At 42.5% G+C, this 23,451-nt stretch overlaps 1 protein-coding gene across 3 annotated transcripts in view; it reads left to right on the forward strand.

The window, feature by feature from the left end:
- The window catches only part of adka (adenosine kinase a), a 130,476-nt gene that overhangs the window by 59,395 nt on the left and 47,630 nt on the right, over nt 1–23,451 (forward strand). For all 3 annotated transcript variants that reach the window (XM_060872665.1, XM_060872662.1, XM_060872663.1), the window contains exons 5-6: nt 8,359–8,531; nt 12,303–12,411. In XM_060872665.1, the coding sequence (XP_060728648.1) occupies nt 8,359–8,531; nt 12,303–12,411 (282 nt within the window). The remainder of the gene's footprint in view (nt 1–8,358; nt 8,532–12,302; nt 12,412–23,451) is intronic.

Consider the following 23,451-nt stretch of genomic DNA (forward strand, 5'->3'; position numbering starts at 1 on the left):
ACATGACACCCGTGTAAACAGTAAAAGTAGCAACTAAAGCAGAGCCTCGTGGTCCATGTTTCCTTTTACACAGCTTTGGTGATATGTGCATGCATCTATCTAACTGTTCCATTGCATTCACTGGCAAATATGAAGATGCTGTACAGTCGTCAGAATTCTAAACAGTATGTCGCTATGTAAAGTAACCAACTGTAACATATACATTTGGCACACTGTGTAGTGCATCGAGAAAAGAACCGGGTGCTGTTTCAGAGCTAGCACTGGTGCTGGTTCAAAGTTGGTTCCACTGGCGATCCTTCTGAACCGGTTTGCCTTTCCATCGGCTAGAGAGCCATCACAGAGCCGAGTCTGATGCCACTGTATACGTGTCACATTACACAGCACTGTTAGCGCAGCAGCGGCAAACACAAACACAACAACAATGGCGGATGTTGCTTTACTGTTAATGCTCATAGCTTTGTGAACCTACATTGGCATCCAATGTGTACGTGCATTTGTATAAAAGGAGGTTGTAATCGAGAAAGTACATAACATAACAAGTAACATAACAAGTACATTATCAAATGTGCGAACAGTAACCCCACCCCCAGCCCCTGACGTAAGCAGTTCTTAAGTCTAGACCAGCAGCATTTTGGTGCTACTTAAGAACCACTTTTCCTGGTTCACAGCCGGTGCTTTGGCAGTCAAAAAAGAAAGAACTGGTTCTAAATTATGCTCTGGCTCTGAACCAGCACTCAAACTGCCTTGGTGGAAAAGGGGCAATACTGTCACAACGGCAGCTGTCCATCTTGAGAATCCTCTGACGGCGATTCTATGGCAATTGCGTTTGACAAATCTATGGTCTGCATTTTCTACTGTAGGTGTCCCTCTTTGGCTCTCGGTCACCTAGCAGTTTGGAGGAACCATCATTACAATTGTAATAATCATTACAACGCTTTTCCCACCATCACGAAGCTTAAACCCATCATGTTGCTCAGGAAAGTCTGCTCCTTATACTTCACCAGATGTGCTGAACTCTTGAGGCAAATAGCCCAGCGTCCAGAATAAAAACTAGTATAAAATGTATATAAAAAGTAGAAAAATTATCTTGGGCTCATGTATTTGTTACTACACCCTTACACACTGTAATTTAAAAAAAAAGAAAAAAAACAAAGAAAAGAAAAGAGCCACAAAAAAAAAAAGCTATTTGTTTTCACGTTCTGTCACCTTGTCTTACAAACTTTCCTTCAGTGGCTGCTGCTACATAAATGTCAGTCAGACTCGAGACATTAAGACTTAATGTTGTACCATTATGCATTATTGTAATTGGAGCTCGTCTTGTGCTTGTCATGCTGTCTGGAATAATGTAGTCTTTAAATATCTAGTCTTGTTATTGCCTGTTTCCCTGAAGCACTTTCAGATTATTGGTGTTGCTTTGCATTCTTTAGCAACAGTAGGCATTTTCAGCTACTTCTAGCTTCATATCAATTATTCATTTGTATTCATTTGTATGTTTGTTGGTTTGTATTTTAAACATGTAATGAAAAAGTTTTACCTATTTATTGTAGTTCTTATACATTTATTTTTGGGGTGTGGGACAAATTTGTCATCTTCGCCCCCTTCTGCCCGACACACATTCCTGTCAGAACGTGAGTGGTGTAAAACAGGATTTGGTTGCTTTGGTAGCACTTTGAGGTCAGAGGTCACTCAGCAGTAGTGTGGAAATAGTGCTGGGGGTCAACTTCTGCCTGCTGGCTCAGAAAAAGCTCTTTCATTCACCAAAGAGGATAGGGAGCAATTTAAGTCCATAAAAAAAAACCTCACAAAGACCCAACAGCAGAGCAATGAACAGCTTCAGACAGAGAGTTTATTAACGTGTTGTGAACGATTGTGCTTGTGCATAAGGTTCGAGAGCATGGGAAGGACAAACACTGGCTTTGCTATCCTGTGTGACTTGTCAATACAGCTGTACAAAACCAGCTTTTTTTTTCTTTTTTTTTTACAAAAAAAAAACCTTTATTAGCTCCTAGTTTTAGTGATGATTACAGATTTGCAGCACTTTGATCTAACTCCGTTTTACCTGTCGACTTTTTCATTTACCCCTTCTCACATTCTGTCTCTGCCACTTACACTCACACCTTGTTTGATTATTTTCATTTCTCACCTTCTGTCACACCTTACTCTCTCCTGCCCTCTTTCTCACACTTATTCTCTCACCCTGTGTGTTCTCCTTCTTTCTCTCCCCATGTATACTCTGCCACCAATCCTTTCCCTATGGGTGTTTGACATGTACTGAAGATCATAGCAGAATGTCAATTCCCTGATCTGGGTCAAATCCAATTCACCTGCAAATCTGCTTTGACTAAGAGTGACTTCTTTTAACTCTCTCTCTCTCTCTCTCTCTCTCTCTCTCTCTTCCTACCAAAATGAGAAGAAGCACAGCTGTGCCCCCTCCCAGTTAAGGTCACACAACCCCACCACCCACACACATGCTGATTACACCCCCTCCCACCATCCCCTAGCAGACAGGATTAGCTTTGTCGTGCCGGACCAGGGAGCGCCAAGCACCCTTTTACAACTTGATAAACTCTGGCCATAAATTGGATGCCGGGTTTCACAGCCACTGCCTCACGTATTAACAAGAGATTGAGAGACAGTCTAGACAGTCTGTTTCTAGTCCGTGCTTATGGGGTGGGAAGTGCTGGTGGTCTTTACAGGATGGCTGGCTGACGGGCAGAAAGAGAGTGCCGGCGTTGTGTCCCAGCCTCAGCGACACAGCCTTGTTTGTCTTGTGCATAATTCAGGAGGCCTCTCCAGTGCACTCTATACTGTGTGTTTAACAAGAGAGGGCTGGGGAAAAAGCAAGTTTAAAGGCAGATAATCTCCACCTGGTCCTTATGTGGTCTTGTCTTGGGGGTTACACTAGGAGGGGGGGGTGAATCTACCAAACTGCCTTGGTGCACTGAGCCGATGTCATGGCAGATAGCGCCAGACACTTTGCGTTGTGTCTTTGTGTGAAAGGAAGAAGCAGAGATGCCGGATGGTGTCATTTAGTCCGTGCTACTGCCGTTCAGGATGGACTAGTCGCTGTAATCGGACCTCGTCCCCTCCTCCTCTTCTCCCTGTTTGAAACGTGACACCGTGTTCTCACTAGAGGCTGTGAGGGGGAAGTGGCATTCTCGGCTAAAGGCCTCGCACTTTCTGCAAAGGGGAAAGTGTCTGCACAGTCTCATCTCTCAGCATGCCTGTGTTTGTGTGTGTCCTCTGCTGGCAGGATTCGATTGCTCCTGACCTCCTAGTGTCACACAATAGCCTTATGGGGTCAAACACGTTCTCATCTGCTTGGTCCCTCTCCCCTTCACTGCCTACACTCGGAGAAAATTAGATGGTGCTGAAATGGATAGGATTACAGTGAAGCGTGGCAGTGTGTTATTTAGTTCCCTGTGCCATAGACGAAATGGGAAGGTGTGTGACGTGAAGAGTGCATGTTGGGGCAGTGTGATGAAGATACCTTGCCCGCTTCCTCAAGGGGAAGGAAGTGGCGAGTGCTGTGTTTGGATGGATCCCAGGGAAGCGGTGAGAGAAGGTCAGCAGCAAGCATGGTGGGCTGAAAAGGGCAGCGTGGACAACAGACACCCAGTGTAGATGGCACCTGAGTGTAAAAAAAGCCCAGATAAGAGAAATCGAGCAGATGTTTTGCTCTGTAGGGTGGGTTGAAAACTGAAAGTAGTCCAAAATGATATCTTGTTGGGAAGCTGAGACTACAGTGATGACTGACTGAATGCAATCAGGCAGTACTCGTCATTGCCCCCCCATTCCCTCAGTGACAGTTCTCTTTCTCCCTCTCCATGTCTCCCTCCCTCCTGAGCTTTGGTGCCAGGCTGGCAGCTTCTGATGGGCAGACGGCGAGTTGTCTTCATTATAATGCCTTTATTTATTCATGTGTCTGTGGCCAGTGACAGCCAAGTCTATGCTAGTCTGTACTTTCTGCCTGCGTCCTCAGAGATGAGTCACATTCATCACCCACTCTCTCTTTCTTTCTCCCACTCGCTGTCCGTATTGTCCTCTAGTCAAGTGCTACTTTTGCTTAGCTTCAAAAAAAAAAAAAAAATCAGAAAAATACAGACGACTCATCAGTCAAATCTGATGGTTTGTGTCAGCACTGTGAGGACAGAGTGAAAAACATCAGTTTTCTGTACTGAAATTGTTCAGCTGATAGGCAGCTTAGCTCATACAGACGGAAGACTGCCAGATTGCTCACGGCCACTTTCATGCGGCAGCCACTGGCCTGCTAGTTTTGCTCTAAAAATAGCAGGCTGCAGTTTTGTGAGGTTGATAAGCCTGTAATTGGAGATTTTGTAATCAGGTTGCAGAGGGGCTTTTAATACCGAATCATGACCCAAGAGCTTTTCAGGTTAAAGAATGTTCAGAGTCGCTTTTTTAACACAGTGTTCACAAAGCTAAATACAATTATGTTATAATGGTGTGAACAGCAAATTACTCTAATCTCACCATTACTTACTCGAAGGCTGAGGAACTCTTATCATGTATTGTGTTCCAACCACCACATTTGTTGCAATTGAAGCATTTCTGTGATGTGAGTTTTCTTCTTGTTGAGATTGGGATTATAGGATTATGAAAACCTAGAAGACCAGAAAGTCTTCTCTTGGTGAGAACCTGTGGCCTTTTTTAACAGTATTTTTGAAGCACAAATTAGATTTTTGTTCCACCAAATTCACTGGCCATGCCCTGTGCTAGGATCTTATAATCCCGCTGTCCATTGCACCAACACTGCAGAGAGTTAAAGCCGAATGCATTATTGTTAATCCAAATCTAGAATTCTCTGAACCTGTGTCAGTTTCCCATCCCAACACCTCTGAAGGGTGCAGTAGTTTTATAGAGGTTGTGGACTGGTGACACCTTTCCCTATATGATTCTTATCTTTGGTCAGTACTCATTGTATCCTGGCAGTAAGGGTGCCAATACTTAGCTAACGTCAATAGGCAGTCAGCATGACCAAATGTGCGCCCACACGTTTTTTTTCATTGCCGTATCAACAGGCGGAATAAAAATAAAAAAATATTTTAGAGAAAGTAACTGGTAGATTCTGTGACAACAGTCGGTGTTCATGCAGTCAGCCGAGGACATACAGTGTGACTTTCATAATCTCAAAATTATACACTCTTGGAAATACATCTTAGTCCATAGATTGGTTACATTAAACTGCCCCAAGGTGTGAATAGACTCTGTGAATTCCTTCCTTACACACAGTGTTCCTGGGATAGATTCCGGATCTGCTGTCATCCTGATCGGGATAAAGCAGTTGCAGAAAAAGAATGAATAAATTAAATTACCGACTGCCTAACTATGGCCCAATTATCCCCCGATTCTTCTTTTTGAAAAAAATAAACTGCTTGATGCTTTCTGTCTAGCCGTGCCAACATGGCATAATTGGGCATGTATGAGTATTCGAGTAATTTAATTAAAAGTAAGCAGTATCTCATTATCCAAGTTATGTACTGCCAAAAACTGCTTAACAAGATGCCACCCACAGAACTTTGGTGTGTCAACATTTCACGAAATATTTTGCACCAATCCCCCTACCTCCAACTTCTGAAAGAAACACTCCAGTGGTTTCTCACCTCTCAAGCAAACTGTGCAAGAGAGTGGATATTCTCTCTGTCTCTCTGCATGCAGTCACATTTGGCTAGACCACTGCTCGGTGTTCATGGCCAGGGGGAGCATCACAGCAGGAGCTGCCCGCTGCCTAATTTCCACTCTTCATGCCCCTGCGTAATGAAGCACCCGTTTGCTGCTGCTGCTGCTTCTGCTGCTGGGTAATTGGGACGAGACTGAGTGTTTGTGTGCCTTCACCCAGTGTGGCGCGACCTCAGGACGACCCTTCAGAATGCTTTTTTGTCTTAATAGAAAGGATCAGTTTTGATTTAGATCTCCATTTGAAAGTAATTGTCAGCAGGAGAGGTTTATTAAAGAAGATGGAGATTAATAGACCGGCGGCTCGGCTGTAGATAATCTCACTTGATTGACTGTAACTATATGTATAAGCGTATCCTACGGTTTACGACAACACTGTGAAGTGTTTCGTGTTCTCTGATCGTGTGTATAATGGCTCTGCATATAATTCCATTTTGAAAATGTACCATCCGTTCAAAGCAACCAGTCTGACATGCCAAACTTATCCAAATCGTTATATTCCTCTTTTGATTCCTATTTATTTTGAACTTCCAAGCAGGAACAAACTTTATATATAACGACACTATGGAACGGCTTGCTGCACAGCTAATAAGGATATCTTTATGTCCTCATCAGGAAGAAAGGACATAATCAAAGTATATATAATAATAGTATATGCATCCTTAATATTTATCAAAAATACTGAGAGTTCAGTTAGCCAGACTGGAGTAAGCATGGAGCACGCAGGATGATTTACTTTACCTTTAGTGGTAGATAACATGGAGTTATTTTTTTTTCCTCACCTAAGATCAAGGCCTTCATCTGGTGGACTGCAGTCTGGATGTGCATTTTAATGTATTAACTGCGGCTTGTGAAAAGAAAGTTGACATTAAAAGCGAAAGCGGAATGTTTAAAGACGATTGGACTTCTCGTCTGTCCACTAATCAGACCGGTAATATGAAGCGACATATCAATTCGGTATGTCTTATTTATAGATATAACCTGACCACTAATAGTTCCACATTAAAACCTTTAACTATTAATGTTTAGGTCATGTCTGTAAATAAGACATCTCCAGTTGATCTGTCGCTTCATGTTACTGCTCTTGTCACCATGCAGTCATTTTAATGGCTCACCCAGACCTTTATTAACATGGAATTTTATGTAGCTGACCTTCACACATCTCTGTAGCATAGCTCTGCTTTAAAGCCTGAGGATATTTAACAGGACAAAAAAAAAAGAAGTGGATCTCAATTGAACATTTTGGCTGTGTGCAGTTTCTGTTTGTGGAATTTATACATGCATTTAAAATTCATTATCTTGTTGGTAAATGAGTCCTATGGTCTGGAGGTGTTTGGTGGCTGCACTTCCAGTGACAGCAGTGAACACCTGAGGTGAACTTCTATAAAGATGTTTGTTATGCATCATATCGAGCTGTGCGTTCATTTTAGAATTGAATGAAGAAGAAAAAAAAAGAAAAGAAAAACTGACTGCAGGCAGTTGCACATATGCTGGATTGTTGATGCTCCAGCTTTGGTATTATGAAGGCAGAAAACCGATGAGACGTACTGTAAATTCAACCCACTGCTCTATCTATTATATCGTTTTATAACCCACAAATATGGCACTGATCCTAATTGTTGTTTTGCTGTATTTATTTGTGCAGTGACTAAACCCTGGTGTGGTGATTAGAGGTGTAGTTTTCTCCCACTGAATCCGGTTATCTGGGGTGCATGATGAATTTCTCATGTATGCAGGTCATCCGTGCCAGCGGGAGTGTCTCATTCACAAGGGGCCCCATCAACAACCATCGCAAGGTTGCAGTTAAACAAGCAAGCGTAGCATTGTGTACAGCAATAAATCATCTGCACGCAAAGCCCGGAGCACTAAAACCATAGCAAGTCTGGTATACTATCTCTATAAAAATGGCAGTTGCAGTTTGTGTCTGTTCATTTACTTGTACATATAGCTTTCATTACATTAATACAGATTTGAGATTATAGAGCTGTGCGCTTCAGGCTCCTACACAGCCGTCAACTCCTTCATTTTCCTTGCGTGTACCTGCTCTCTGTCGGTCTTAATATCTTCTTCTGATGCAGCCGTGTCTTTATTTATTTCTTTTTTAAGCACATGCCCACTCCCACAGCCTTTCCTCGAGAACACCTGTCATTTCAATATACAAACTTGTTTCCAAAGATGGCATGAGCCTTAAATACACCCGGTCTCCTGGGGAAAAAATCAAAATTACTAAGATAGCAGTGACTCAGTCAGTCACGTTCTGTCCTAAGGAGCCTTTAAAGGTCTTTTTAAAAGCAGCTCCATTTTTTTTTGTATTGTATTTTGTTTGGTGGGTTCTCCATTATTAGACTGCTGTTATTGTTTCCTGTTTGTGTCGCTTATTCAGCCTCATGTACGTAACATCCTTTAGGTCTAATCTCTCTTGTGCAGTAACACTGATTTTCCAGGAGTTGTTCCCTTCTGCATAGAAAATTTTCCAGATGAGTGAAGTGCTATTTCTAGCTCAAACATCATTCCAGCCCTGCCTCATCAAAATCTTTTCATGTTGAGAAATTAAGAGAATTTGGACATCTGGGTTTATATTTCTCAGAATTCACAGCGCCATCTGTTTTAGTCGTCCCATTTTTTGTCTTTAATTTGTTTATTTATTTGTTTATTTTTCTTTAGTGGATGATCCAGAAGCCCCACAAAGTGGCCACTTTCTTCGGCTGCATCGGCAAAGACGAGTTTGGAAAGATTCTGAAGCAGAAGGCAGAAGAATGCCATGTGGATGCCCATTACTATGAGCAGGGCAAGGAACCGACAGGGACCTGCGCCGCCTGCATCACAGGAGACAACAGGTCAGTTACCGTCTTTCCTCAGGAGAAAGCCTTTATCACTTCCTCAGGATAACACTCACTCATGTACACACACGCGCGCGCACACACACACACTCGCATGCCTCAGTGAACACTAGAACTCACTGTTCTCTCACTGGCTGTTCTACTCCTTTCCTGCACAGCTCCTTATTTATTTATATAGCGGGGTTAGATCAGCACCAAGCTATTTTGATTGACTGCTAGACTTGGCACTGAAGGGTGCCAGATTCCATGACTGGCCTGATGCATGAGGCAGGCAGAAAGCATTACGTGCCACCTAAGCATTTGATATTGGCAGGTTGTTTCCAACTTTTAAAGGCTATAAAATTGGATAAACATTTACAGCCGACTGTGGCATCTCCCTCAGGCTTCTATTCCCTGGAGAAGTGCAGATATGATCAAGTCGACGATAAACATGCGCTCGTGCCTCATGCAGTCGTTAATACTTTCTTTACTCGGAGAGAATGAAATCCACATAAAGCAGATAATAAATGTATACCTTTTTCCAAGATACAGGTGATACTGACATGATAGATAATACACAATGCTGCCAACAAGCTGTGTCTTTACTTCATGTGCATTAATGCAAAACCAAGAGGAATGTGAAAGGTGATGGCAGAGCATTAAAATAAACGTGTTCTGAAAGGGATATTGGGCTACATGTGGTTCATTCTTTTCTAACACTCAGAGAACCGTCACGTTATCTCTCAGACAGAATATCAAATGCTATTATGTCGGTCCTATAGCAGTCCTTTAAGGATTTGATCACTGTTCTGTTGATCATATATCAGTCACACCAGGAGATTTGTTTTGTGATAGCTGCAGCCAAATAGGCTTCATTTTGCTGTCTGTTTTTTATGCAATATATTTGTGGAAAACTAGTGCTTGCAATTCAGTATTCTTCTTTTCGACTGCTACCAATGAATACACATTTGTAATTATTTTCTATGATAGCTGTAATCATGTTCGCGGAGGGTTTTGGCTGAACGCGTGACCCGAGTCTGCAGAAAATCAGCTGTAATTTTGAAAAATTACAAGCTCCTCTTAATTTTGTGGATTTTCTTTGATTTTATGGTAATTTCTGCGATCACAAAATCATGAAATCTTGTAGGGAACGATATAGCTTTATTGTTACACCCTAAGTAGAACGCATATGTAGGGAGCAAGAAGTCATTCAGGATTCATCCCATCTGTGTGAACGAATGCAGAGTTAAAGATGACGGATGTTTTTAAGTAAGATATAATCCAGCATAATATCAGTAAGATGTTAACCTTAAAAATGTAATTCATTTTGATATTCTATTGTTCTTTGAATTTGGTTTTTTGCAGTAAGAGCACGTGAAGTAGTCATTTTAATTCATGGCTTTGAATCATTTTATATTTGAAAATTAAACATTTTAAAAATGATTGCGATTTGACTTTACCGTCACTAAACTAGGCTTCTACTTTATTCTTATCATAAACTTTTACAGTGTGATCGGCTGTCCATGTTCCTTCGTATGCACACATACATGCACCGGTTTCCCCAGTGAGCTTTTTGCAAGGTAGAGTTACTGGTTTGGAAACGAGTTCTTGGCACGCCGTCTTTAAGAAGTGAAGAGTTTGTTTGTTTGTAGCAGGTAAACATGATACTCTCACAAGTTTGCCAACAGGCTCTGGGCAAAGTGTGAGCTAGAGTTCTGTCTTTACAGACTAGACCTAGCCTTTGCGTTTAGGTTATTTTTTTTCAACATGTTTTGGTGCCATTTTTCATTTAAACAAACATTAATGTGCATATATTTATATATGTATGTAAAGTTATGAAATTTTGCATCCCTAAAAGTCAAAAAGATTATTTTTGATTATTTACAGACTCCATGAGTGTAGTGACAAAATGAAGCAAAATATAAATTGAAAGCAAAATGGGCTCGCAGCCCACACTTCCTGTGTGTAAAGTGTTGCATTCAGAAACGTATATAATGTAATGGACTTTTGGAGACAAGTCACAACTATTGCCTAATAAGTGCACGACATGTTCTAGCCCTGTACATATCGTTGCAGCTTTTACACTGATGTTATTCCTTAACCAATCTTTGTGTGCTTCTGTTGGAAAATATTCAAATAATTTCTGTTCTAATCATATAACAATGTAAGTGTCATGCTTTGCTTGTCTGTATGGATCAGTCTCCATAGTCTCCTTTGCATGTGGTTGAGTGTGCTGCTGGAATATTCTGGAGGTGTTTGACCTGTTAACACTTGATGAGTGGCCGCCTGAAGAGCCGAGTCTCAGGCTTCAGAGCAGAATAGGAGGAAGAGGATGAAGAGGAGGAGGAGAGTCGTCTTTGTTTTTCAGCCATCATGGTGTGAATCAGCCAGAGCTGCTCTTAATGGGAGCTAGTTTGAAGTGTGCAGACTTATAGAGCTGCCAGCTATAGCCTTATGAGACTACTCATTACCGCCTCACCTGTCAGAGCAGTCTCTTTCATTACAGGAGGCTGCAGAGGTCACCACACACACATACACACACACATATACACACACACATTTATCCAGCTTAAAGACCAAGAGAACGTTTTTAGCTTTTATCAATACACTTTAGAGCACCTGGGTAATGCAGAAGTACAGAGAACAGAGCTGGATGGTAGTCGGGTTGTAAGGGATCTCTTCTGGGTTCAGGTTGGCTTCACTGCAAAGGGCTGCTGTGGAGGCAGATTTTATTTCCACTCAAGCACGAACCACGCCTGATTCCTCCCCTTTAATCAGTTGATCCTGGTCCTCAAGAGACTATCAGATGTAGCTCCCAAGATTGGACACAGTGAGTTTAAAGTGATCAAGTGATCCCATACATGCTTAGTAATTGGGTTCTTCAAGGCTTTCTTTCTACATTAAGGGTTCTTAGGATGTTAACATGGTTTTAGGTTGAAATTATTTCTGCTAGGATTGTGCATGTGTCTTGTGTAGAAGGTTCCTCAGAGTGGAGCCCCAACAAATGTTTCTATATTTTTGTTTTCTTACAGAAGCTTTGGATTGCTGGATTTTTGTTGGTGCCACAGACAACTACATTTCCATTATACATTGTGTGCTCTAAAGAACCTAAAGTCTAAAGTTCCTTTATTTATAAGGATATGTTCCTCTTCAAAGTGCTGGACTCCTGTTCTATTGACTCTTGTTTGTGGAGAGTACTGGCACTTTTCTAAGGGTAACGAAACTTCAGAATAGTGGCTTGCCCCTGGGGCCTGCTTCCTCTCACTAACAAGTGAATAATGAGAGCGGTGGCTTTTCAAACTGGAATTAGTTGTTTTTGTTGATGCGAGGACCACCAGGAGGTTAATGGAGAAACAGTGGTCCCGACGGACCCTGTACACTTTCTCTGCATTATTGATTTGTTTATTTTTTTCATTTATTTACGGGAAAGGTCTTGTAAGGCATTTGCAGAGGGGGGAAAAAAGTGGTGTGTTGATATTTAATTCAGGCATGGTTGACACTGAGCAGCTGTTTTCTAAAGCAGCGTCCATATGTCAGCGCAGTTCAGCCTTTAGCTCTGTAGAATGGTTGTTCGCTTAAGTAGACAAACGTGACAATTAGGAAGAAATTCATCTTGTAAATGTGGTGGTGCAGGTCTGCAGGTACCTATATATATATATATATATATATATAAATGGACAATGATGGTAAATATGTAATGAAAGCTATTTATTATTACAGAGTGCTTTAGTGTGTAATTGTTTTTGCACTGAAATGATGGGTTGAATATATTTTAGATCTTTCTTGCAGGTCTCTTGTTGCCAATCTGGGGGCTGCCAACTGCTATAAGAAAGACAAACATCTGGACCTGGAGGAGAACTGGAAGCTGGTAGAAAAAGCAAAAGTCTACTACATTGCTGTAAGTAAACTTACATTCCTATATCTTTATAATCACTGAATAAAGGAGTGTTTTATTCTTCAATATTATTCATTATTTATTATTCATTACTTAACATTATTCATTAACTAGTCCTTCTTTATATGATCTGTCTATCATGGAGACACACACAGAGATAGAGAATGCTACTGCGGTTATGTAAGTCAAGAAATAATGAACCGGACAATGCAGACGCTAGGTGTTATGCCAGCACTTCTGTGCCAAATAGCTTCCACTGATCTCACCTCAGTGAGCAGATACGCTTCTTCATTTCATGCCCTTAAAAGGGCACTCTGTGAATCCATGTGATGTTGATAGGCTATGTTCTGCCCTAGAGGGTGGGATATATGAGTTTCCAAAAGTGCAATTGGGCTGGCTGAAGAAATTCTGCTCTCTGACCCATGAGAATGATGGGGTTCGACTGCGAGGTCAGTCGGGGGCAAGATGACTCAGTTTCTGTGAAGGCTGCTGACTAGGCCGAGCGTTTTCATTTTCAGGCCATGCTCTCCTCGTGCACTTAAGAGCACTGTGTGTGCGGTGCTGGAGACAACTTATCAAGCAGCACCAGATCAACCAGTCAGCCATGCTGTTTCACTCCTGATTGAGGAGTTAACTGGCAGATGTGGTGCAAACTGTTGCTTGTAATCATCCGTAATCAAGGTTGGTGTGAAGCGCGCAACCCCATTACACTCCGACCTGTCAGTTAATGAGCCATTACAAACGTGATTGGGACGGCTCGGCATGCAGGTCAGTACTTGCTCTCAGCTTCATTCGCCAAGAGAGTTCCATCTGCGCCCCGCTGGACATCCATTTGTGGATACCTCTAATAAAGGCATGTGATTAACCTCGATGCAGGAATCAGTCAATTTGGCAACCATTGTAATGTGACACGCTAATCATTTTCAACCCTGATTAACTGACTTTCATCACGGTACTGCTTACTGAATAGAGCTGGAGGCTACAAGGAATAAAGAGAAGCAAAGCTGCGTTGGTTTCTTTTGTGTTTCTTGCCTTGAGAACATGAAGTGGTGGTGACTATGGGAAAGTGTCCTGATGACGCTGTCTGGGTTTGTCTCCTTTCGCTTCTGTGTGGGTTCTGTGTTGTTGTACAAGCCAAAGGACAAAGGTTAAGCCTGTACACAGAAATGATAAATAAACAGAAAAGGGTTGGGTTCAAATGCATTTTGGAGAAAAAATCTTGCAAACGTTGACGGTCATTGACAATCGGAAGGCTTGTGTGGGAACAGAAGCTTAACCTTTATTGGAAAAGATCATAGCACATTTATTATATTTATCCTACTTTGTTCTGACACTATCTGTACTAGTATGATAACTGAAGGAAATTCAACATACCAACCCTGGTATGAAGAACACAAAGTCTGCTAAAGATAATGTCTAGGGAATCTAGTGTGAAAAAAAGATGAACAGTAGTGCTGTCCTGTGAGGAATGAAACAGTCTTCCCACTGACAAAGTGTGAGAGTGAGAGAGAGCGAGAGAAGTAGAGAGAAGGAGAGAGGGAACAGACACATTCCAATGTTTATTGAAAGCGTTGTCCCCGTTTAGTCTGCCCTGGCTTTCCATTGGGCTTGTTAGACAGGGCTCTTGAGGGAGGGGGAATAGTTTGTGCTGCCGATGCCCAGCTCAGTTTGTCCACAGCTCAAATTTCAGCTGAGATTGGAGCGCCGAGCGTCCCAGTGGGCCCGCTTGTTTTTCTTCCACAGGCCCAAACAAAGCTGTGATAGCAGCTTCTCCAGGTGCTCTGCAGGTCTCTACTCTGTAGACATGTTTAATGCATTTGGCTGAGCTCTGCAGCCTCTCTCTCCCTCTCTCTCTCTCTCTCTCTTGTTGTTAGTCTTTCCCCCTGTCCCTTAATCAGAGACAAGTCTGTGAATTGATTATCCAGTCAGAGTATTCATTAGTGAAGCACATCCTCTTCCCTCAGCAGCAAAGTCACCTCCTCACCTCCTCTGTCGTTACTCACAACCTTTAACCACAGTGGCATCAGTCAGTATTCACCTCAGAGTCATGTTCACTACATCTGATCTGCTGCCTATGCTCTGCCTTAGCCCCATTTTTACTCTCTGCCTCCATTTTGGAAATGGATTCCCGCATGAGGTCTGGGGTCAGGCTTAAATCCCTGTCGGTTTAATGGAGAATGAAAGCAGAGCAGGCTGGACAAATAAACGGGGTCTGTCCTGTCAGAAGTCCTGAGTGTCTCTCTAAGAGGCTGTGTGGGTTATTCTGAAGCCGGGTTATGTAAGTGATTTCCTCTTGCGTGTAGCTGTCCTAGAGCCTGGCACCAGTCTGTCTGTCGATTCTCTCTCTCTCTCTCTCTCTCTCTCTCCTTCTTCTTCTCCATCATTTCTTTTATCACTCTTCCCCTCGCTAATGTCTAGCTGTTAGCCGTATTGACCTTCACTTGCACTCTGCGTTCCTCCCCTCATCTCACCACTTAATGTCTATTAGAAAAAAAACACTCCAGCGATGACTTTTACCCAATAGTCAATGTTTCATAAATCTCAGAGTTTCAATGAGCTCTTAGAGTTTCACTGAGTTCTTCATTCAAAAGTATTTATTTTAAATAAACATTTTCACATTTCTGAATATTTTTATGCCTATTAGAAATTAAAAGCCCTGTGTTTTTATCTTTGTAGACCCAAAGAGGATAACCGAGACCGCGTCATAGATATTGGAAAGTTTTCAGAGTGTGTATAATGATGCATATAAAGGCAGGAGGAGTTCTGAGGTGGTTTTAAGTGGTGACCTCATTTCCCACTTGTCATTAATAATAACAGTAGCAATCACAGATAAGCTTAGTGGAGTGAGTTTTAAACTTGAAAATTACTTCGGTGTTAAAAACTCGTATACAGTGATACCGTTATCAGATGTTAGGAATTATTCAGTTTGCTTTTTCCAGTGCTCAGATTTGGCTAGTCTAATTTAGTTAGCAAAATTTACTTTAAAAATACAAGAATATTCTGGCTATTCAAACAGCAAAAGCAGTCAAGCCAGGAACACCATGAGCTGATATCTAGCTAATCAGTGGCAGTCTCATTCGAGACTCATTTACCTTTGACTTTCTCATTCAAAAGGCTACACCACAGGTTTTTATAAGGATTCAGGAAAAGGAACCGCTTGTAGCGTAGAATTGTGGATTGGCACATTTATGGCAAGCGTCTACACCGTTGTATATCTGGGAGGCAGTGTAGAGACTCAGAGCGGAGCTTTTCATAAAGTATTAAGAATATTCTTAATAAAAGATGGTCCACAGCCAAAAAAAAGTCCCAGTCAATGAGAGAGTGACCCCGAGATGAGCAGTGACCTTACACAACCCCTGCTTTATGGAGGATCATCACTATGCTGGTGAAAAGCTAAGCTACATCTAATTAATAACTGATTCTCGGAGTCATTAATACTAATCTTTTATTTTGCATGTAGTTTGAGATCAAAGAATTCATGCTTTTAATGAATAAAGTCGAGTCGGGGGAGATTTATGAGGATAGATGTTTGCACTTGCACTGTATAGCAAAGATGGACCAGCTCTGGTATATCTGTGCCCTCAGAGATCCCCAGTGCAGAACTAACAGAGATTTGTGCAGATTTCCTCATATCCTCACCGCTCCTTTGGGACAGATTGCTGATGGCCTTCTCTGTCCACTGACAGACAAAAGCTTTCAACAGATTTACTGAGTCACAGCCTTAGAAAAACACAGCTAGGGTTTAGTGCTGTGCCGTCTTTTTCCTCTCGGATGCCTTGCAGCAGCCACACAGATAAACTTGTTTAATGTTAAACGAGGGCAGTTTGTGAATGTGGAGTGAAGAGCAGCCAATCTGAAATTATTGAACATTTTGCAGAGTTTATATTGTTTTTTTTTTTTGTTTTTTTCAAGAAAAACCTGAATACTTTTTTTTGTCATTCCTAAATAACATTTGTTCTTTGAACGAAGGAATGCCTGCCTCGAACCCTAATTCATTCCATTCATCCATCCTATCACAATTACACTACACTCATTACACTATTTCCTAAAAAAAAAAAAAAAAAAAAAAAAAAAAACCTCTTCTTATGCGCAGAGTTTCCGATCTGGGAAACACTCGTAACGCATTTACGAAATGTGACTGAGAGCGTGTGAAAATATTTATTGTGTTTTAGGGCAGGGGTTAGGTTTAATATATATGTTCATTTAGGCTAATATGAACAAAGGTGACAGTGTTATTGGTGTTATTAAATAGTCCTCCGCAATTGTTTTCCCGACATATAATTGCCCTGACAGGTCTGATCTCCACTGATGCTAAGCAGAAGATGGCCCTATTTTAAACAGAATGCCACCGATGCGCTCTATTTCAGCCACCTGAAATGATTTAGCTTGATGCCTTTTCATTCGAAGACCATTAAGTGATTTTGTTCCCGAACCATTTTCATTCGTTTGCCTGTGAGTGAGATTGGCAGAGGAGAGTTTGTGTGCTAAAGCGCTGATTAATGAAGCCTGGCGCGAGCTCGCTGAGTGCCCTGCTGCTGAAGGGGTGGGATTGGATGCAAAGCCAGTTAATGGAGTCTCGCTCCGGGACAGGCAGCGCGGGGCACTGCCATCCAGCCTGAGCTGGAGAGAGCATGCAGTCAGGGCAGCCATCTTTCACAGACGGAGGGCAGCAAGGGGAGAGGGAAAGGAAGAGAGGGAGAGAAAGAGAGGGAGGAAGAGGGAGAGGGGAGGGGGTGTTGTTGAACTTGTGCCAAATGTTTGGTGGCAGGCTGTTGCTAGGAAGTGAGGATCCTGAGGCAGAATGGTGCACACTGAGCTGTAATGAGGGACAGGAATAATACTGCAGAAAGAAAATCACACTGAAAAAGATTTTTTTTAAATATATATTGGAAGAAATGATGGTGCAGTGTTCTGTAAAAAAAAAAATATATATATATATACAAGTCGTTAGTGTGTACAGTCAAAGTGTACGTAAAAATGCCAATGTTTCATAGCACAAGCCAGAAGTGTTACAGTGCTTCTTTTTGGCCTAGCCTTTAATTTTATCTGCCTTGGAACATGCGTTGCGCATTATGCCATAGCATTAACCTTACAGAGCCAGTTGTCGGTTCTGCTACTAAACACAGAGTCTCTGAAGCCACCGGCACAGAACCTTGTCCTCTTAAAGAGACAGCCGCACTAATTCCACAGGGAAATGTGTGCACAGTCATGGTGTGTGTGTGTGTGTTTGTGAGAGAGAGAGAGAGAGAGAGAGAGAGCGATAGGGGAGGTGTGTCTGAGGGTGAGAGATGAAAATAATTAAAGGAGGAGTCATACGGGCCTCGGAGGCCCCAGCTGCAGATGGTTCTAGAACAGCCTGGGGACGTGAGAGAGGTGCTCTGGCAGGCAGGCGTGTGGCAGTTCCACTGAATGGATGCTCCATCCAGTGTGGGGATGATGAGTTTGTGTGGGGAGGAAGCTGTGAAAGTGTCACCTGTGAAAATGAAAAATCCCCCCCCCCCCTCTGTCGCATACACACACTCTCACTCTAACTTGTCAGGTTTTCAGCATGTGTATATAGCTTACGTTTCACATTGCACATTGGCAAACGGCAGGCTTTCAGAGCTCTAAGTGCTTTACTGCGACACAAAGCAGGTTGCATCTCATCAGGACTAATGTCAGCACAGAGTGACAGCCAGCCAGAAAACACACCATTAACTGGTACAGTAAGTGGCATGCCAGCCTGCACCCTGAAGTGGCATATGCAAGCTCGCTCTCTCTCTCTCTCTCACGCACACACACTCTTGTGCTTTTTCCCTTCCTGTCTGACCTCAGTGTTCCCTGGTAACAAGAGTGTGTGTGTGTGTTTCTGTGTGTGTGTGTGTGTGTTGGGGTTTTTATACTCATAACGACACCTAATTCACAAGGGCTTTAGTGATGAGTTCTGTAAGGTGACTCTCAGTGCTTTTGCTTCCACGCATACCCCCCATCAACACCTCTTTCTCTGTCACAAAGACACACACACACACACACACACACATCCAGGCAGCCCTCATGCTGACCTTGAGCTGAAGCTGGCGTCAGCTGCCCTACACACCATCTTTCCCCTCCCCCATTCCTCTGCTGAGAAAGATCACACAATGCAAATTGAGAGAGAGAGAGAGAGAGAGAGAGAGAGTTGAGATGTGTGGTGCTGGTGAGGGAGGAGGGGTGCACAGTTGGCAGACTCTGTGTGACTGTAGGCAATTGGTCACAGTGTTGCTCTGCTCTGATGAAATTTAATCTTACCGTATTTACATGCAGAGTTTCGCTCTTGGCAAGCCCTATTAAATGCATTTGTAAACGCACTTCATCTTGATTAGAGTTCATGCCTCAGAGCGGCCTCCACTACGCCTCCACTACGCCTTCTTTTTTCCTTGTCGGACACACTTAAAGCGATCAGTCCACTTGAATCTTGTGACAGCTTTAAAAAAAAAATTCCCAGGTGCCATGTTGATCACTGGTGTACCTGCCTTGTCAAATGTCCCCTACCATGCCTCAGGCAAGTCCCAGGTTTGTTATGCTAACATCTTCACATTCTCAAGGAACAGTGCAGCGCTGGTCATGATTATAGCCATGAAAAAACATCAGTCTTTATTAAATCACATGAACCTCATAATCTCTCTCTGCTATCAGCGTTCATTTTATTCCCCACAGCACCGATAACAATGCAGTGTAGAAATCTGTTTACCATTTTGTTTTTTGATTTTTACAAGCAGCCCATTTAAATGTCTTGCTGTAGTCAGCCATCTGCCGTCCTCTACACGATGCTCATGTTTACATGCTCTCATGTACGTTGTATTTCCAGGTTGCTGCATTTGGGTGCTGTGTTTTCTCTGAACAATTCATTTCAAAACGTGTCAGTGAAAAAAAAAAAAAAATTAAAAACCGTCACTAAGAATTACGTGTTCTTCTCAGCATTATGTGAATGAACCCGACATTTTCAAATCCCCTCCAGTTACGTTAGCACTGGAAATGGCCCACGTATTATCGTCTAATGACGGCATGTTCAGAGAATGAAATGCTTCGTTTTCAAAAACATTTTCTATTGGGAGCAGAACTGAATGGATTCTGTTCTCTGTTTAAATGGGTTTTTTTCATGCTGTGCAATTTCACGCTAATAACAGTCAGTAATGCTAAAATTCAACGTGATGACAAGTGCCTAATTATACAATAATGTGAATGTTGCATGTTTAACCATTAGCCCCTTCTCCCTCTACCTCCTGTGCTAATTTCACTTATGTATCTGCAGTGCAAACACACAACAGCAGCCAGTTAGGATTTATTTGACATCTCGCTGTCTGTGTCTAATTTGCTGTGAATCAGAGAGGCATTTGCACGGGGTTGAGCTAGGTGGCCGTTTACTTAGCAGAGCAATGTTTGCAGGCATAATTGAACCGTCATTAGCTGACACGAGTGCAGTCACATGGGCCGAGAGTGTTAATGTGCAGCTCCGAGGCAGTGGGATGCTGGGCCGAGGCACCGTGGGTAATCGCTCCTCCCCGCAGCTCTCAGACTCGGGCGGCTTCGTAGCGGTACAGGTTACAGAAGTGTGACGGAGGGAGGAAGAGACACAGATGAGTGTGTACTCTGTGCAGACCAGTTTACAATACCGTGTTATAATTTTAGCTCTTTTCCACAGAGCACCAGTGGGGAAACTCATTTAGACTGATAATAATGACAAATCAGTGATTTGACATTTTGTCATCATTTCCATTGCCAAGGAGCCACGCTGTAAGTGTTTGTGCTGAAATTGGTTACCCTTCTGGCCCACAGTAGCAAAAAACCTAGACATGTGGGTGGCGCTAGAAATAGCACATCACTGACTGGTCAAATTCTCACATCACGAATTGTCTCTCAGCTCCGAAAAATGTGATTCAGGGGGATTTGTAGATTTGCAAACCAAATCACTAAAAATCTAAACACTACTTTATATACTAATGAACTGTTTAGAATGATAGGATGTGGTTTGGGATGTGGCCGAAGTAGATGAAGGAAGATTGATGTCACCACACCACAAGCTTCTCCTGCTTTCATCTGCATTGTTACACTAATTACATTAGCCCTTGGTTAGTTATATCTTTTAGAGTATTACTGTAGAGGTACCATACATGCACCTTTCATGGTAATAGATGAACATGAAATGTATTTTTTGATTTATGTTACTTATCCAGAGCAATTGAGGGTTAATGGCTTTGTTCAGTGCTGGGGTTTGAACTCACAACCTTCAGCTCAGTTGTTAACCACTGAGCTGCCATTTAACTACAAAACATGCATCACTGATGAGACCACCATTGATGAGAATAGTGTACGTGATGGGAAACAGACACGGATCTACTCAGGATACAGACAGTTCTGTGTATGGGTTGGATCTGTACTGTACACTGTACAGCAACCAAGTCTGGTAGAAAAGTGGGTATGTTCTTTGCCACGAATCAACCACAGCCCTGTTCTCAGCTGTTCATTAATAAATGCCTCCTAACCTGAATGTTTGATCCAGTAAAGTGGCTGATGAGAGCCTTTCATCCTGCATTAACTTGAGGAAACTCGAGCCTGAGAGGTCAGGCTTATATTTACAGATGCTGGACTTGTATCTCTAGGCCTCTCTCTGCTGAGCACGAGTCAGCAGCCTTCTCGGTCACAACGCGAATGCTTCTAGCATCATGTTTTACACCCCTCCTTTACCTCAGCCACAGGAGCAGTGCGCCTGTAAGCTCTCCCGTTGAAACATTGATGTGCTGGGGCCATGAAATCGCTTCAGCCGATGAAGCGAATCGACAGTGAGAGACATCAAGATGTGCTTGATTGTTTCTTAATGCGCTGAGGATTGAAGCTAACACATTTTAACATGGGTCGGCAGATGAGGGTGTACAAGCGTGCTAATAGGACAGAATCAATAAAACATCTTGGGGTGTGAAACACCAACTGCAGCATGTCTAGGATTCTGAGTTCTTTCTGAATGAGCATGGTGTTTTAAAAAGATTTATATAATATAAGACACTCACTGATCATTCATTACCAATCCCTACTGCTTCTGCTAGAAATGGATTTGTGGAAACGTGTCTCATCTACAAACTTTGAGAGGAAACAAAATCTTCTTACAGAAGGGCTACTTACAGAAAGCACAACTCTGAACTTTTCATCAACCGACTCTATGGCCTTAGGCATGGCCTGTGGTGTATCTTAATTCTATCCTTACCTTTGATTCATGATCACTTACGGGCCTTCTATCCGGGAGTGCTGGAATTCCCTTCAAAGCCTCAGCTCCCTTCATCATATATTACATGTGGTGGCGGTGGTGGTGGTGGGGTGGGGCTCAGTTCGGAGCTGCCGCTCATTCTGAGAGTACCGCATTAACACTGTGCAGATGTTGAGGCTGTGTGCGGCAGCTGTTGAGTGGAGAGCCCTGGCGAGACGAGATTCACGCTTCTCTTCATGGCAAAGACTGCTCCATTTGCCTCCTCTGCGATTGTTCATGGGTAATGATTTGCACGTTTTCATGCCCACTCGTACATGCAGGATTCACGCCGGGCCACACGTCGAATCCGAGCGCACGCAGATCCGCACGCATGGCGTGCATTGCAGCGGGAAGTTCAGAAACCACAAGGGTTAATTTTACCTTCTTTGTGGTAAGAGCCTTTGTACCCCTCCTCTCCACCACAAAGAGAACACGATGAACTTTACAGCATGGTAATTTGGAGAACATTTGGCTTTAGCCAAGTTCATCAAAATGGTCACTAATTCCTCTTTTTGCTTAGTAGTTTATTTTTATGTTTTTTATTTTTATGAGCTCCGAGCACGTGCTCTGTCTTTCTTTCAGATCTCACATAAAACTCAGCATGTAAGTAATGAGGATGGAAGCATAGCGGCACAGCAAACATCTTTTTCCCCTTTGGGATGTAAGCATGCTCATTGGAACGAGAAATGCCTTAACCCTGAGTTATATTGTTTTGCTGTTGTCTTTTCCCTCGACTCTGCTGTTAACAGGCTGCCTGTGATTTATTTGTATATTACTTTCTAATCAGGCCTGGTTTTGGCTGTAACCCTGCACACCTGGCTAAAGCCACATCACATAGACCCAGAGGAACAGGGGAAGAGCAAGAGCATCGATGCAGCTGTATTTATACATATGCTCTCACATATAGGTATCCGGATCTCATAGTGTTGTATTTATCTCTCTGTACCCTCCAAAGTAGAACCCTGTTAGATGGTTCCTCTGTGGAGCATCAAATCCCTTTAATTTAGTTTAACATCATGAATAATTTTTTTAACAATATGTATGTTCTCACCAAGCGAAAGCAACACAAACACAGATGGATATTTAGACTCTGATTCTTAATGAACTAGCCAGAGACAACTGTGGCAAGTCTGAGATGAAGAGGAACCGGACTCAGAACGGACCTGCTGGACCTGCTGATCTTCTGGAAGACACCGGATAGTGGTGTTTTAATTCTTTACTCTTGTACAGCTGTAGACTATGAAGTCAAACAGCACCCTGAGTGTTGAAAGAAGGTTTAGTATGAGTGTTGTAGTCTTTAGCATTAAAGTAGGAATAATTCGGTTTAGTTTTTAAGTCTGCGTTATCCACATGCAATTATCTACTGAGGAACGCATGAGATTTGGCCATCAGCCGCTTTTGGGAAACGCAAATCTTCAGCAAGCCAAGAACCAGTGAGAAATCATGTTTCTGATAGTGTAGTAAAGGCAAGTCTTCAGCTTTTATGTAGTGTTTAGTGGTTCAGTGTAATTCAGAGGTTCTGTATACTTAGAGAAATGTTTAGAATGTAAAGCTAGTTTCTGATGAAACTGCAAACGTTTCTAATACTGAAACTCCTGCAGCAAGATAAATGAAGAACAGGAAGCGGCTGTGGGTGGATTCTGGACTGGGAGTCCGAATCATAAACAATGCTACTTATTTTCCCAGTATGATTACTTATTCCAAAAACACGACAGTTTCACAGTAACATTTTACAGGATTGACACTATTAATGAAGCATTAAAAAAACACACACAAGCTGGTGGTGA

The sequence above is a fragment of the Tachysurus vachellii genome, chromosome 6 (genome assembly GCF_030014155.1).
Source record: "Tachysurus vachellii isolate PV-2020 chromosome 6, HZAU_Pvac_v1, whole genome shotgun sequence".
Taxonomy (NCBI): domain Eukaryota; kingdom Metazoa; phylum Chordata; class Actinopteri; order Siluriformes; family Bagridae; genus Tachysurus; species Tachysurus vachellii.